This window comes from Taudactylus pleione, unplaced genomic scaffold (assembly GCF_031769625.1).
Source record: "Taudactylus pleione unplaced genomic scaffold, aTauple2 ptg000330l, whole genome shotgun sequence".
NCBI lineage: Eukaryota > Metazoa > Chordata > Amphibia > Anura > Myobatrachidae > Taudactylus > Taudactylus pleione.
The window spans coordinates 1,103,945-1,119,479 of NW_028284731.1; the positions used below are offsets into that span (position 1 = coordinate 1,103,945).

General features: G+C 48.2%; 1 protein-coding gene across 1 annotated transcript in view; it reads right to left on the minus strand.

The window, feature by feature from the left end:
- The window catches only part of LOC148509168 (uncharacterized), a 76,512-nt gene extending 66,783 nt beyond the window's left edge, over nucleotides 1-9,729 (minus strand). Inside the window, 2 exon segments of the mRNA XM_088443482.1 lie at nucleotides 7,004-7,549; nucleotides 7,856-9,729. Of these exon segments, the coding sequence (XP_088299608.1) occupies nucleotides 7,004-7,549; nucleotides 7,856-9,729 (2,420 nt within the window).
- Nucleotides 9,730-15,535: the final 5,806 nt, after the last annotated feature.

The window sequence follows — 15,535 nt, forward strand, 5'->3', positions numbered from 1 at the left end:
ATTGACAAAAAAATTTCCAAGATGGGACCCTTTTTCACCCAGGATGCTACTAAAACTCTCATTAACTCACTTGTCATCTCCAGATTGGACTACTGTAACCTCCTCTTATCTGGCCTCCCTGACTCCCACCTCTCTCCACTCCAATCTGTACTCAATTCTACTGCTCAGCTTATCTTCCTCTCCAAATGTTCTACATTTGCCTTGCCTCTCCTAAAAGTCCTCCACTGGCTCCTGTTCCCCTTCAGAACCCACTTAACGGTTCTTCCACTGGCTTGGAAAGCCCTCACCCACTCCTCTTGCATTTACATCTCTGATCTCATCTCCCTTCACACTCCTATCTGCCCTCTTTGCTCAACTAATGCACACTTCCTCTCCTGCCAACTGATTACTTCCTTCCACTCTTATCTCCAAGATTTTTCCGATGTTGCTCCCTTCCTCTGGAACCCTCTCCCCATCAGACTCTCCACCTCTCTACAAATCTTCAAATGGGCTCTCAAGACCCACTACTTCTTCAAAGCCTTCCAGCTCTCATACTAACCTCCTGCTACCTGCTTCTCCCTGTCTACCCCATCTGTGTCACACCTGTTTGTCTGCCCCTCCACATTAGAATGTAAGCTCTCACGAGCAGGGCCCTCTACCTTCTTGTGCTTCCCCTTACTTATACCTTCATTTACTCCTCACTCCACACTAGGGTGCCTAATACTTGGTTGCTTATGTCCTGTTGCTTATTTGAGTGTCAAGATCGCTACTGCAGCAATGTAGATAAACCTTGTTCCTGTCCTGTATTGTATTGTACTGTAAGTCACTGGTTTCTTGTTCACTTATTTATGTACTTTGTAAGGGGCTGCAGAATATTTTTGGTGCCACATAAATAAAGGATAATAATAATAATAATAATAATAATAATAATAATAATAATAATAATAATAATAAAGAGATTGCTACAGCAATGCTGCAGAACTTAACAACTGAATTAGACTTCTTTGTTGTTTTTTTGGAGCAAAGTTATTACGGTTTCAAGAATGTGTGCCCTGAGATTCAAATACTATGACAGCTGCATTTCATACTAAAAGTGAAAAATTAAAAAAATGTTAATTCAAGTGTTATAATTGTCACAAGATAGGTCACAATGCAATTGAGTGAAAGCAAAAGAATGTGAATCCTATACAAAGCAAGAAATGCAATTGCAGAGATGAATAAGCCCTCAGTGTTACAGATAGCTGACAAAAGGATTACTGGTGCATCAATTCAGGTGCAACAAGGCATTTCATCTGCAATGAGGAATTGTTCACCAAGTTAACCAAATGTGACCCTATCACTATCAAAGGCAGTGGAAATAAATCTGAGTAGTGGCACCAGTTGCACACCTCTAGTTACAGCACTGATGCTCAGAGAGGTGGAACAAATCTTAAGAAAATATGGAAAAGAGCATCAGCTCTGTAACTAGAGGTGTGCATCTGGTATTACCACTCAGAGCACAGTGGTCTGTGGGCAACACTATTGCCATCCCATGGCTTCTGGCTAGCAAGGTGGCTAGAACAGCACACTGCTGCAAGGGTCATTGCTGCAGCCCTCCCTGCCAGAAGTCCTTTAGACATTCCAGTCAGGAAGCCTGCACAGCTGATTGGAACTTCCTCAGGATGCTTCAGTCAGCGCTGCACTTACCCCACCCCCTCCACCCAATGTATTGATGTAATGCGCCCAACATTTTGATGTTGATTTAAGCCCTGCTACAGCTCTATAGAGCATAAATTGACCATAACCTATATCTTAGCAAAATAGTGTCAGTGGAAAGGCAAAATGTACTGTGTAGTAGAGAGAGGAAGATTCATGCTAAAGGACATAGGCCTAGACAAGCCATATCCACAGAAGTTTATCTCCTACATTTGCCTTAAAGGACATAACACCTACTGAAGCATGGTCAAAGAGAACCAAGTGTAAGACATCTCATAACTTTTGGGAGACCATATGTGCACATCACTAAAGTGCATCATACTTGGCTTTTACCATGATAGCAAAGGTTACAGATTGTGGAATCCAAATACCTGAAAGCTTGTTAAGTCATGAGATGTATCTTTGAAGACATAACACAAATTTAAGAAAAGTTGGAAGCTGATATGCAGAGAAAGCATGTGTCAATGGACATGCCAGCAGCTAAAGATATATCTGAGTCAGAGACCATCAATGTGGAAGTTAAACCACAGAAAAGTTCTTATGCAAGATCAAATATCGGCAACCACTTAAGAGGAAGAATTTGCAAACCATAGTTGAAATAAAATGTTTGGAAAAGCTTATATAGAGGGAGGGTGTTTAAAGAGGAGTGTGATGGTTTACATACATATCCGATGGTGGGGCGTCTGCGCATGGTCATGAAGGTGATCCAAGGCAGCATCTACAGACCTCACTCAGATTGCAAATGCATGCAGCAGGTGTCTATTTCCTACAGACACCTCCTGCTACATTTGTATTTTAATGGAACAGTATTTCACAGCCAGTTCCTTGCTTCGCTCAAGCTCCACTCCATAACCAGTGCACATGTAACAATGAATACAGCTGTACCTGCTATCTTTCAATAAGCCAACACAACAGGTTAAGTAACTGGGCTGTTGGCAGTTTTAGTCAACTGCTGGTGTGTGCCTACATAACTCTGCAATATAAACACCTACACACATCATTTGCAAAATAATTAAGTCCTTGATTGAAATATTTTTTTAAATGAGCAATGTGCAGAAACTTATAGTTGGGAAGAGTTGTATCCTAGCCTAATTCTAAATTTCAATGTAAAAACAAAGCCGCCAAGTAGTTGCTTGCTCCATAAAAAAGCAGCCAGCATTTTCCATGCATGAAAAGAAATGAATGCACTTGCATTCATTGCACTGCAACAAGATTTGTCCTAGAAGCAAATTGCTCCTTGTTTGCTAATTTTTTTATTTACTCTCAATTCTATAGTGTTGGAAGGAGTGCACTCCTGCATTGCCTCCGTCCAGCATCCTGTACGTGAAGCTGAGATGGTGGTCACTAGGACCCAGCACAGCTCAGTCAGGAGGAGTCCGACATCTGACATGGCTATTGCATATGCAGAGTTCTTCCCCAGCGTCCATGAAAACAGGACGGACTGCAGAGGCTCTCACCAGAATACATGCCAGTATAGCCAGTATCAATAACTACAAGTACCCTATACCCCCACCTATACACAGAGGGACTTTGGGGCTATCATCCACCAGTGCATTTACGCAGCTCACACACTACAATGCCCAGAATTACCCTAAGCTCCAGTCTTCTATATTTCATACAGACTGCCTACCACTGTTACACCTGTGATATCCCTGTGTTTTATCTCTTCTGCCATGTTACAATAAATGTTCCCTACTATGACAACTTTATGATATTGCATTGGCCCTATGCATATTTGGGAACGCAGTAGCTTTCACTGACACACCTGTGACACTCTCACAACATGGACATTAAACAGACATTATTACGTGCATTACTAGCCACTTCGCAGTCACCGCCCAGGTACACCCTGAACTTCACAATATATTTCTGAAACCGTGCATGTCAATTGTAAAATAGCCTTTCAGAGATTTTTGTGCATGCGCAGTTGCACAAAATTGCTCAACTACGGAAACATTGACATTGCGTCCATCTCTGTATCAGGCCCAAAATGATCTCTGCAGTGCTGCAATAAATGCAGATACAACTGACATATTACTCTGACCTAAGGAGAACACTGGAGGTACAAGTTACTCATGCAAAATTTGGTCCAAGTACCCATGATCATTACAGTAACACTAGAAGGGATATGACGAACAGTGATTGGCATGACTCTTTTTCACCTTGGTCCACACCAGCCTCTTGAAGTATGTTATTGATTATTAGATAAATGCAATATTAGTCTTCATGTTCTCAGGTGATCTGAAGTAATATATAAATTAGACAGTCAGTCAGTCTGAAAGTCAGCCGGTAAATATGTATTTTATGGCAGATTTCATATTATCTAATGAAATCCTACATTTTCCATACAAAGTAAACAGACAGACAGGATCGGCAATTCAATCCATTTTACATTATATACCACGTGGTGCACCTAATTTAATTTTGTCAGGCTGTGCCCCCAATTCCCATTATATACCAAATTGTGCCCCCAATTCCCATTATATGCCAAGTTGTGCCCCCAATTCCCATTATATGCAACACTGTACCCCCAATTTACATATGCAAGGCTGTGCCCCAATTTACATTATATGCCACACTGTGCCCCCAATTCACCTGATGTACCATGATGTGCCTCATTTCCCATTATATGCCATAATGTGCCCTAAACTTACCCACATTATATATTATCTCCCGGTGAGCTGCAGAATCATAAGTTAATAATTACATGTTCATCTGCCTCAAAAAAAAAGTATTTTAATATTTATTGAGCTAACAATTTAAGTGTTTTCCCTATGCACTGCAGAATCATTAGCCATCACATTCACACTTAAAATAATAGCCCTGTGAAAACTAATACACTTATTTTGAACAACTGACCTACAGTCATACAGTGCTACTATTCCAGCGCCGTAACAGGGATTTTGGAGCTTTAAGCCGGCCATGCCCCCTGACTGTGTGAGGCCCTAGCGATAACTCGTTAGCCAACACTCACCACTTTTCCGCGGCAGAGTCCTAGAGCCTTCGTTCCCAAATTGCCAACTGATCTACGATCCGGAACTTCTTCACCGTTTTAGTATCAGGTTCAAACCAGCCTGAAGCTGTAAGAGAATGGAGTATTCAATAATGATCCTCCTACGCTTGGCGACACAATAACCGCTAGGGATGAACGCGACCTTCACCGGATGGGTGAATGGTCATCATTGGCACGGGGCCTCAGCTACCCAGTTTTCACCTATACAGTGTTCACACACTCAGGTGTAGTTTGGATCTCTCACCGTTGTGAGAGATCCCCTAACCGGTGTTCAAGGGAAGAACAGACAGAAGAAGAGAAAGTATAGAATGTTTGGATCTCTCACCGTTGTGAGAGATCCCCTATCGGACGCTCCACTGAAAGACGGACAGACACTGAGAGATACTCACACTAGTCCCCTTGTCACCTTGACGAGTCGTCCGCCGCCCCTGAGAATCAAACAAAACAATTCCCCTACCTTCACGAACAAACACGCAAACAATGCTGTATCAACTGGGTTACCTGTTTGTATGTCTGGAAGCTTGAACTTCTCTTCCAGAAACTTTCTCCGTAAACTCTCTACTATAACGAGAAGATTCAGGGCAAACAACAAATAAACGTCACCTTGCACATTATATTAACTAAGCTTGAGAACAATACACCTCTAGCGGAAACACTCTCATTTCAGCTGTCCATCCCTTTCTCTTCCCGGCCAGCCGGCCCTGTCTGTACCCTCCTATGAACACACCGCTGCCTTGATCTACTAGGCTGAATCTTCAGAGTTCCCCCTACAGGGGTTCAGTACCGGAGCCGCACAGCCCCTTGCACTGACTCCCGAGAGAGCTTACTCAATAGCCTATGCCCAGTACTCAACCTCACCCAGCTGGGGTTAAAGCGGGTGATCCGGTTCTATTACTCGGATTACTTTATTCCTTGAACCACCTACCAGCACTCTGTACCCAGTGACACAGACCTCCAGCGCCGGTCACTCTGCAGCACAGGTCTGTAATTGATCGCTTCGGTTCTTGCCAGGACGCCTTGTACTTTAGACCCACCTTCCTTCGGCCGATCCCTAGGGATCTAGGCCTAATGCCCAGATCACTCTGAAGCTGGGCCACCTCTGGTGAATCTGGTGGTCTTTTAGTGAACGGGCCTAATGCCCCAGACCACCTTATATGCAGGGCCGCCTCTGAGGGTCGTGCAGTGAACTGGGCCTAATGCCCTTCCCACTTTATATGCGAGGCTGCCTGAGGGTCGTGCAGTGACCTGGGCCTAATGCCCAGATCACTTTATACGCAGGGCTACCTAAAGGTAGTGCAGTGACCTGGGCCTAATGCCCAGATCACTTTACACGCTGGGCTACCTGAGGGTCGTTCAGTGACCTGGGCCTAATGCCCAGATCACTTTATAGGCGGGGCTACCTGAGGGTGGTGCAGTGACCTGGGCCTAATGCCCAGATCACTTTATATGCGGGGCTACCCTAGGGTTGTGCAATGAAGCACAACTCCTCAAACCGGGCCTAATGCCCCCTGCTATCCCCGGGGCCTTGTGCCCCTCCTACGTGACCGCAGGCCTAGTGCCTGATTATTCCCACGGGCCTTAAGCCCGACAACAAATAGTTTACTGGATTTTAAAGGTAAGTAAAGGTGGCCCACGGCCGCCTACCCTGTCCGTTGGGAGAGCCTGCAGTGGGGAACTTCGATAAGCTCTTTAACTTCCCTCCACTGCAGAGCTCTCCGGTCCTCTGCTTCGGCTCCGCTGACCGCCGCCCGCCGCCGTCTTCCGGCTCCAGCAGCAGCGCTTCCGTCTTCAGGAGTTGAGCACGACGTCTTCCGGCGCCTCTGGAACTCTTCTTCTCCGCGGACGATCTTCTTGGCTTGCTCTCCGCCGACGGACTGACTCGCCCTGCTCAGCGGCGCCTAATATATGGAGCCACGAGGGGGCGGAGCCATGACACGGCGAGCCACAATTGGCTCGCCGTGCCAGATTCGGATTGGCTGTCCGCCCGCGAGCCATTACTGGCTCGCCGGCGGCGCCAAATTCAAAATCCGCGCTGGTGGTTGGACGAGCTTGAATCTTTTCAGATGCAAGCTCGTCCAGCCCCATCTCCCGCCGCCGCACCGCGCTGCCCGAACCGCCGACGCCTGTTGGTCCAGCGGTCCCTGGATTTCGGGCCGGACCAGTCCCTAAACTGCCGACCCTGCTCACATTTCCACCCCCTGTGTCCTTTGTAGTCCCTACAAAGGAGGTCTGAGACCAGACAAAGTCGGGATCAGCATATCGAGGCCCAGGCACGCCACGATTGAATCGTTGAGAACGTCTAGGTAAGGGTGTTACATCCGCCACCTCTGGAACATCGCGACTTCATTCACAGTAGGAATTTCTGCGGGTGTCCACCACTCTTCTTCAAGGTTGCCCATTCCGGCCGGAGTGGACAGCGTGATCTCCTCATTACGCGAGTCATTCTGAACGACGTCAGGTATAAGGTCACTTTCTGCTGAAGTTGGGAAAAGGCAGGGACGTAACAGGTCCTGATGAAGAGTCCGCAATTGCCCCAGACAATCAGTGGATTCCACCTGATAAACCGGCCCTTCCGCTGACAAACGACATCTGATCACATAAGGTAAAACTTCCCAACGCTCAGATAATTTACCCCCTGGACGAGTCATACGGACCAGGACCCGTTGCCCTACAGAAAATGGCTCAACCTCTCGCGCCCCAGCCGGGGTACGGGGCATCTGTAGTAAGGTCAGGTTGAACCTCTCACAGGCCCCATTACCCTGAGGGTGGTATGGAGTTGTACGAGACTTTTGTAGCCCGTACAGCTGGCACAGACGTTCCATTAGCCGACCTTGAAAACAGGCTCCCTGATCTGAATGTATCCTTTCGGGACACCCATATTGCCGTATAAAGTTTTCCACAATCGCTTTTGTAGCCGACTCAGCCGTCTGGTCACGGGTTGGCACTACCACAGTAAACTTTGTGAAGTGGTCCGTCATTACCAAAGCATATTGATGACCACTAACAGACTCTCCAATCAGCACATAATCTATCATTAATAACTCTAATGGTCGATTTGTACAGATGGTCTGAATAGGCACATGTTGTTCCGAAGGTTTGACCACTCCACAGCGTCTACACTCCCGACAGACCCAAACGACCATGTTCTGCATTTGAGGTGCAAAATACTGACGTCGCAACCATTGATAGGTCTTATCACTGCCCAAGTGTGCTCCTTCTTGATGTGCGTTTTCAATCAGAGGTCGGACCAACGCTTCTGGTACCACTATCTGCTCTACAAACCGAAGCTCCGAACTAAGGTAGGTGCGATGCCGGAGAGTACCTGCACAAACCTTGAGTCGGTCCCACTTACGCAGCAGCTTCTGACAAAAAGTAGTAAGCCTACTCCTTTCCCATTTGCTGGGCCAGTGACCATCTTCCTTCCACTGCATAATAGCTCTGAAACCGGGGTCCTCCTGCTGCTCGCGTGCCCAGTTTTGTTCGGTATTCCGGAGTATCGTGGCACTCTGCTTGACATTCTGATCACCCTTAGTCCCGGATTTCCTCACACGTGTCAGATCGGGGACTTCGACCTCTTCCCAGTCTTCATCCCCCTGTGTCCCAGGGACTTCTACAGGAAACCGAGATAAAGCATCAGCATTTCCGTTATTTTTTCCTGGCCGGTAACGAATGGTATAGGAAAACTTAGCTAACCGGGCTACCCAGCGTTGCTCCAGGGCCCCAAGCTTGGCAGTCCCCAAATAAGCAAGGGGGTTGTTATCGGTAAAGATATCTACATGGGTGGCTGTCAGATATTCAGCAAATTTTTCGGTCACAGACCAGGCTACGGCCAATAACTCCAACTTGAAGGAACTGTAGTTGTCTGGGTTCCTCTCTGTCTCTCTCAAACTACGACTCCCGTAGGCAATCACTCGCTCCTGGCCATCCTGAACCTGAGCAAGTATGGCCCCTAGGCCTTGCAAGCTCCCATCAGTATACAAAACAAATGGTGTCTCAAAATTGGCATAGGCCAAGATGGGGGCTTCTGTGAGAGCTTGCTTTAAGCACACAAAGGCCGCTTCTTGGGATACGCCCCACGCCACCGCTTGATTTTTCTGAGTTGTGGCCACCCCTCGCAATAGGGCATGGAGTGGCTCAGCAATCTTAGCAAAATCCTTGACGAAACGTCTGTATTAACCGACCAACCCTAGGAATGCTCGCAACTCGGTCACTGTACGGGGTGTCTTCCATTCTTGCACAGCTGCAATTTTACTTGGTGTGGGATGCACCCCATCACGCGACACCACATGCCCTAAATATTCCAGACTAGTCTTTAGTAGGTGACATTTCCGAGGTTTGACCTTCAACACATATCCCTCCAGGCGCTGCAGGACCACCTCCAAACGAGTTAAATGTTCATCCACAGTGGCGGAATACACAATAATGTCGTCTAGATAAAGCAGGAGGGTTTCGAAATTCAAATCTCCCAGACATCGCTCCATCATCCTCTGAAACGTTGCCGGGGCATTGGTGAGCCCGAATGGCATGTGGCAAAACTCGAAAAGTCCCATGGGCGTAATGAACGCAGTCTTTTCTTGATCTTGGGTGGCAACCGGTACTTGCCAGTATCCGCTGGCCAAGTCTAAGGTGGAAAAAAACTTGGCCTCGCCTAACGCCGCCAGGGACTCCTCAATCCGAGGTAGAGGGTAGGCATCCCGTACGGTGTAACTGTTCAGCCTCTGGTAGTCCACACAAAAACGGATGCTCCCATCCTTCTTCCTAACCAACACTATGGGGGCGGCCCATGGACTCTTACTCTCCTGAATCACGTCGTTATCCAGCATCTGTCGAAGCATGGTCTTGACCTCCTGATAAAGCTTTGGGGGAATAGGCCGGTATCTTTCGTGAATGGGTAAAGTGTCTCCAGTGCGAATCTCATGTTGTAAATCGTCCGTGTAGCCAAAATCTTCCTCATGTCTCGAAAAAGCTTTCCGACGTCTCCACAGCATCTGGTCCAACTTCCGCACAGTATCGGCGTCACAGTCAGCTAGCGAGACATCCATCTGCTCCCTTATTATCCCTCCATTCCACTCTATACTTGGTTCTTCCTCTTGCTCGACCTGCACTGACATGGTCCATGATTCAGTGGCTTCTGACTGAAGCAAAATACTTTGGCCTCTGCGAACACCATCACCATCAATAGCTACCACTCGGGCAATTATAGCTCCTGCTGGAACACGCTGAATTTGTTCCCCTAAGTTACATATCCAGACCAACACCTTCCCTTCCTTGACTACTGACAAAGTTCTAGCCAGAACTATTCCGGACTCTATTCTGAAGAAGCCTGTGGGTTCTATCATTACCTCGAACCCATCCAATCGCTGATGGGTACGCACCTCCAGGGGGAGTACTATCTCCTGACGAGGGGGTAGATCTATTCGTTGCCGATGGCTGGTTTTAATGAGGCCCAAAGATTCCTTTCCTTTTCCCTGGGCACCACATCGCTGTCCCACCTGTTGAAAGGCTTGTTGAACCGGTCGTTGGACCCCCAAATGTCTCCAGTACCGAGGACCATTCTCTTGAAACAAAATTTGATCCAGGTCTTTCAATACATTCATACCAAGGATCACCGGTCCATGACTCAAACCTGCGCTACTGACCACAAGGATCCCTTTCTTCCCCAACTTTCGGCCACAAACTTCTATTTCCATCCAGACAACTCCTACCACCGGAATGGGGAGGTTGTTAGCTGCGGTGAGAGTGACCCAACTCTCCAAAACAGATTCCTTCAGGTGAGAATAATGTTTCAAGAAACAGTCCTAGGACATGGTGGTCACCTGAGATCCTGTATCCAACAAATACTGTTGATTTTTTCCCCCTAGACATCCAACAACAATGGGACACTCCCCTACCAATTCAGCCGAGTTGACAATGGCTATCTCTCCACGTAACTCCCCCGCAGGTGGTCCCCTTACCGCGAGGGATTCTAGATTAACTGAGGCTCAGAAATTGCCTCGGTACAATTCCGGGCAATGTGTCCAAGCCGATTGCAACGGTAGCATCGGGGGCCCCTAGTTCCCCCTTGTCTAACTCCAACACCTCTTCCTCTCGATCCGTCTGATTCTCTGGGCCGGTACTCTTCTTCAGCTCTGCGGCCTCTTTGCCGGTATACTTCCTCTCTTAGCCGGGAAACCTCTTCTTTCATTTCCTGGGTTGCCTTAGAAAATGCTGCTTTAAGGTCTTGAACGCATGATTCCAAAGGGTTGGCTTCCCGGCCCATCACGGGAGCAGACGTTGGATGTACCCACTGTGGAGTGACAGCATATGGACCAAAATTTGCATCACGGTCCCGGGACACGGCGTCTATCTGTATCTGGTGAAAAGTCAGTTTGTCGTCTTGCGTGATTTTATCTAACAAAATCTGTCACAGCGGGACATTCCTCAACCCCATTGCAAATTGGTCTCGTAACATCTGGCTGGTATTTGGAAGTGCACCCATCCCATCCGGATCGTGCCTTCTAATCTCGCCCATCAATTCTTGAAGTGCGTTAGCAAACTGAGGAATGGACTCATCCTCTCTCTGGAACTGGGCAAACAACCGTTGTCGTAGGGTGCCAGCCGATGACGTATTCCCATAGAGATCCCCCAGAATCTTCAGTACCTTTTTCAGGGTATCGCGATCTTCTTCCGGTCTCAAAAGGATAGTACGTCGGGCTTCCCCTTCGAGAGAGTTCAGAGCCAATTGGAGTTTTAACTCCGGAGATACCTTATATAGGAGGGCAATTCCCTCGAGCCGCGACTTCCAATCCTCCAACTGTAAGTTGCGGCCATCGTACCGAGGCAAATGAGTGAGGGCGGGGCCTATGTTGACCCGTGCAGTTGCCCCCCTATTCACTTCATCGTCTGACATCCTGCCGACTACGCCAAATGTGAGGCCCTAGCGATAACTCGTTAGCCAACACTCACCACTTTTCCGCAGCAGAGTCCTAGAGCCTTCGTTCCCAAATTGCCAACTGATCTACGATCCGGAACTTCTTTACCGTTTTAGTATCAGGTTCAAACCAGCCTGAAGCTGTAAGAGAATGGAGTATTCAATAATGATCCTCCTACGCTTGGCGACACAATAACCGCTAGGGATGAACGCGACCTTCACCGGATGGGTGAATGGTCATCATTGGCACGGGGCCTCAGCTACCCAGTTTTCACCTATACAGTGTTCACACACTCAGGTGTAGTTTGGATCTCTCACCGTTGTGAGAGATCCCCTAACCGGTGTTCAAGGGAAGAACAGACAGAAGAAGAGAAAGTATAGAATGTTTGGATCTCTCACCGTTGTGAGAGATCCCCTATCGGACGCTCCACTGAAAGACGGACAGACACTGAGAGATACTCACACTAGACCCCTTGTCACCTTGATGAGTCGTCCGCCGCCCCTGAGAATCAAACAAAACAATCCCCCTACCTTCACGAACAAACACGCAAACAATGCTGTACCAACTGGGTTACCTGTTTGTATGTCTGGAAGCTTGAACTTCTCTTCCAGAAACTTTCTCCGTAAACTCTCTACTATAACGAGAAGATTCAGGGCAAACAACAAATAAACGTCACCTTGCACATTATATTAACTAGGCTTGAGAACAATACACCTCTAGCGGAAACACTCTCATTTCAGCTGTCCATCCCTTTCTCTTCCCGGCCGGCCGGCCCTGTCTGTACCCTCCTATGAACACACCGCTGCCTTGATCTACTAGGCTGAATCTTCAGAGTTCCCCCTACAGGGGTTCAGTACCGGAGCCGCACAGCCCCTTGCACTGACTCCCGAGAGAGCTTACTCAATAGCCTATGCCCAGTACTCAACCTCACCCAGCTGGGGTTAAAGCAGGTGATCCGGGTCTATTACTCGGATTACTTTATTCCTTGAACCACCTACCAGCACTCTGTACCCAGTGACACAGACCTCCAGCGCCGGTCACTCTGCAGCACAGGTCCGCCGACCTGTAATTGATCGCTTCGGTTCTTGCCAGGACGCCTTGCACTTTAGACCCACCTTCCTTCGGCCGATCCCTAGGGATCTAGGCCTAATGCCCAGATCACTCTAAAGCTGGGCCACCTATGGTGAATCTGGTGGTCTTTTAGTGAACCGGGCCTAATGCCCCAGACCACCTTATATGCAGGGCCGCCTCTGAGGGTCGTGCAGTGAACTGGGCATAATGCCCTGCCCACTTTATATGCGAGGCTGCCTGAGGGTTGTGCAGTGACCTGGGCCTAATGCCCAGATCACTTTATACGCAGGGCTACCTAAAGGTAGTGCAGTGACCTGGGCCTAATGCCCAGATCACTTTACACGCTGGGCTACCTGAGGGTAGTGCAGTGACCTGGGCCTAATGCCCAGATCACTTTATAGGCGGGCTACCTGAGGGTGGTGCAGTGACCTGGGCCTAATGCCCAGATCACTTTATATGCGGGGCTACCCTAGGGTTGTGCAATGAAGCACAACTCCTCAAACCGGGCCTAATGCCCCCTGCTATCCCCGGGGCCTTGTGCCCTCCTACGTGACCACAGGCCTAGTGCCTGATTATTCCCACGGGCCTTAAGCCCGACAACAAATAGTTTACTGGATTTTAAAGGTAAGTAAAGGTGGCCCACGGCCGCCTACCCTGTCCGTTGGGAGAGCCAGCCTTCCCCGAAGTGGGGAACTTCGATAAGCTCTTTAACTTCCCTCCACTGCAGAGCTCTCTGGTCCTCAGCTTCGGCTCCGCTGACCGCCGCCCGCCGCCGTCTTCTGGCTCCAGCAGCAGCGCTTCCGTCTTCAGGAGTTGAGCACGACGTCTTCCGGCGTTTTCCGGCGCCTCTGGAACTCTTCTTCTCCGCGGACGATCTTCTTGGCTTGCTCTCCGCCGACGGACTGACTCGCCCCGCTCAGCGGCGCCTAATATATGGAGCCACGAGGGGGCGGAGCCATGATGCGGCGAGCCACAATTGGCTCGCCGTGCCAGATTCGGATTGGCTGTCCGCCCGCGAGCCATTACTGGCATCGCCGGCGGCGCCAAATTCAAAATCCGCGCTGGTGGTTGGACGAGCTTGAATCTTTTCAGATGCAAGCTCGTCCAGCCCCGTCTCCCGCCGCCGCACCACGCTGCCCGAACCGCCGACGCCTGTTGGTCCAGCGGTCCCTGGATTTCGGGCCGGACCAGTCCCTACACTGCCGAGCCCGCTCACAACTGCATGGCATCATGATGTCATGTGGAGGACTCACATTATATGCATAAATATACCTGTATATGGCGCTGGTAATTACAGCACTGCAGGATGCTTTGGTGGGCTGTAAGAGCTGCAGTGTGTACATCTGATGCATCCAAAAGATGCAGCAGCGATTCTGGCTGCAGGGTGGGTGAGTGTTGGTGCCGCCCACCGGGATCTGCGCTCCATGAGGCGGCACCACTCGCACATCCCTATTTACAGCCCTGTACTAGTCTATGATGTACTCAGCACTGCCAGCATAGGGATGAGGTTGGCAAATTCTGTGCCCAGTATTAATAAGCTCTCATGCTCCTGTAGTCAGCACTGTCCCAGTCATCATCAGCCCCCACGATCCGATGCAACATACTCCATGATGGTGACCTCGGCAGGAATCAGGGAATAAGCAGGGTTGAGTCATCCCGCCGTCATCCAGGTTAAGTCTCGCGCATGCGCACTAGTGTAGTTTATCCCTGTTTATACTATGGGAGTTAGTTAAGGTTTGTTTCTTGCTGTGCACGGCGCCGGGCAGTCCTCTATATGGCTGGTGTGGTGGTGCACCACAAGTTTCCCTGTTGTACCCCTTTGTCGCCGAACTAGCAGACAGACAGAAGAAAAGTCACAGTTACTGGTTTCTTCTTGTACTTTTTATGTAGTTCATCAGCAATGCATCTAAAGTATGATTCGACTACATGTCACCCACTGATTTTCCAATGTTCTTGGGGGGAGAAGGTCAGAGTATGAATGAGAGCACTTTTTATACAGATTAAGCCATTCCCTTATAGCTAAGGGCCAATGTAGCATACCAAATATATTATGGACATTGCAATGTTTTTCTCTCTTTTTAAACAAAATATACTTATCCATAGTTTAAGATTCAGCCTAATACCGAATACTTTTTCAAAAGATTATTGTGAATTCACAACATAAATAAAACTGCATACTGAAATTAGCAGAATATCCTTAATGAGAAAATCTAATTATGATTTAAATGCGGTTCACTATGCAAAAAAGGTGATCTAGTACACAGCAACCAGTTACATTCTGGGGTAAATAGTCAGTAAGTTACAGGCAGCCATGTGATTGTGGCGATTTAGCTGCTAGATTTATTTTGTCATTTGTTTGAACGGCAATAACAACCTGCTTTAGCTTTTAAACAGTTGGCACTTTAAATCTAGCATATAAATTGCTGAAATGTCACAGTTGTCTGCAACTCACAGTAATTATCGGACGCAACTTTTTCTGTAGTCTAAAAAAAAGAAAATCTTGACAAAAAATAAGGATCCTATGTCACAATGAGGAAAAAATAATTAATAATCTGCTCTTTTTAACAGCAGATAAGGGCCCTCATTCAGAGCCACTCGCTAGCGGCAGTACGCTCGTTCCGAGTGATGTTCGCATATCTGCGCATGCGTACGGATCGTTATGCGCATGCGCAAACCAGTCAGTGCGGCCGAAATTCATGTGCTCGCAATATAGCGAATGCCTGCTATTTTGAGTGACAGAATGAGGCGTATGTGGGTGGTAACAGGGGAAGGTGCTTGAAAACGGGGAGTGGAGATCAGAACGCAGGCGTGCTTAAAGGTCAAAACGGTCATTTTATGGGTGTGCATAATTAATACAGCAGCGTCA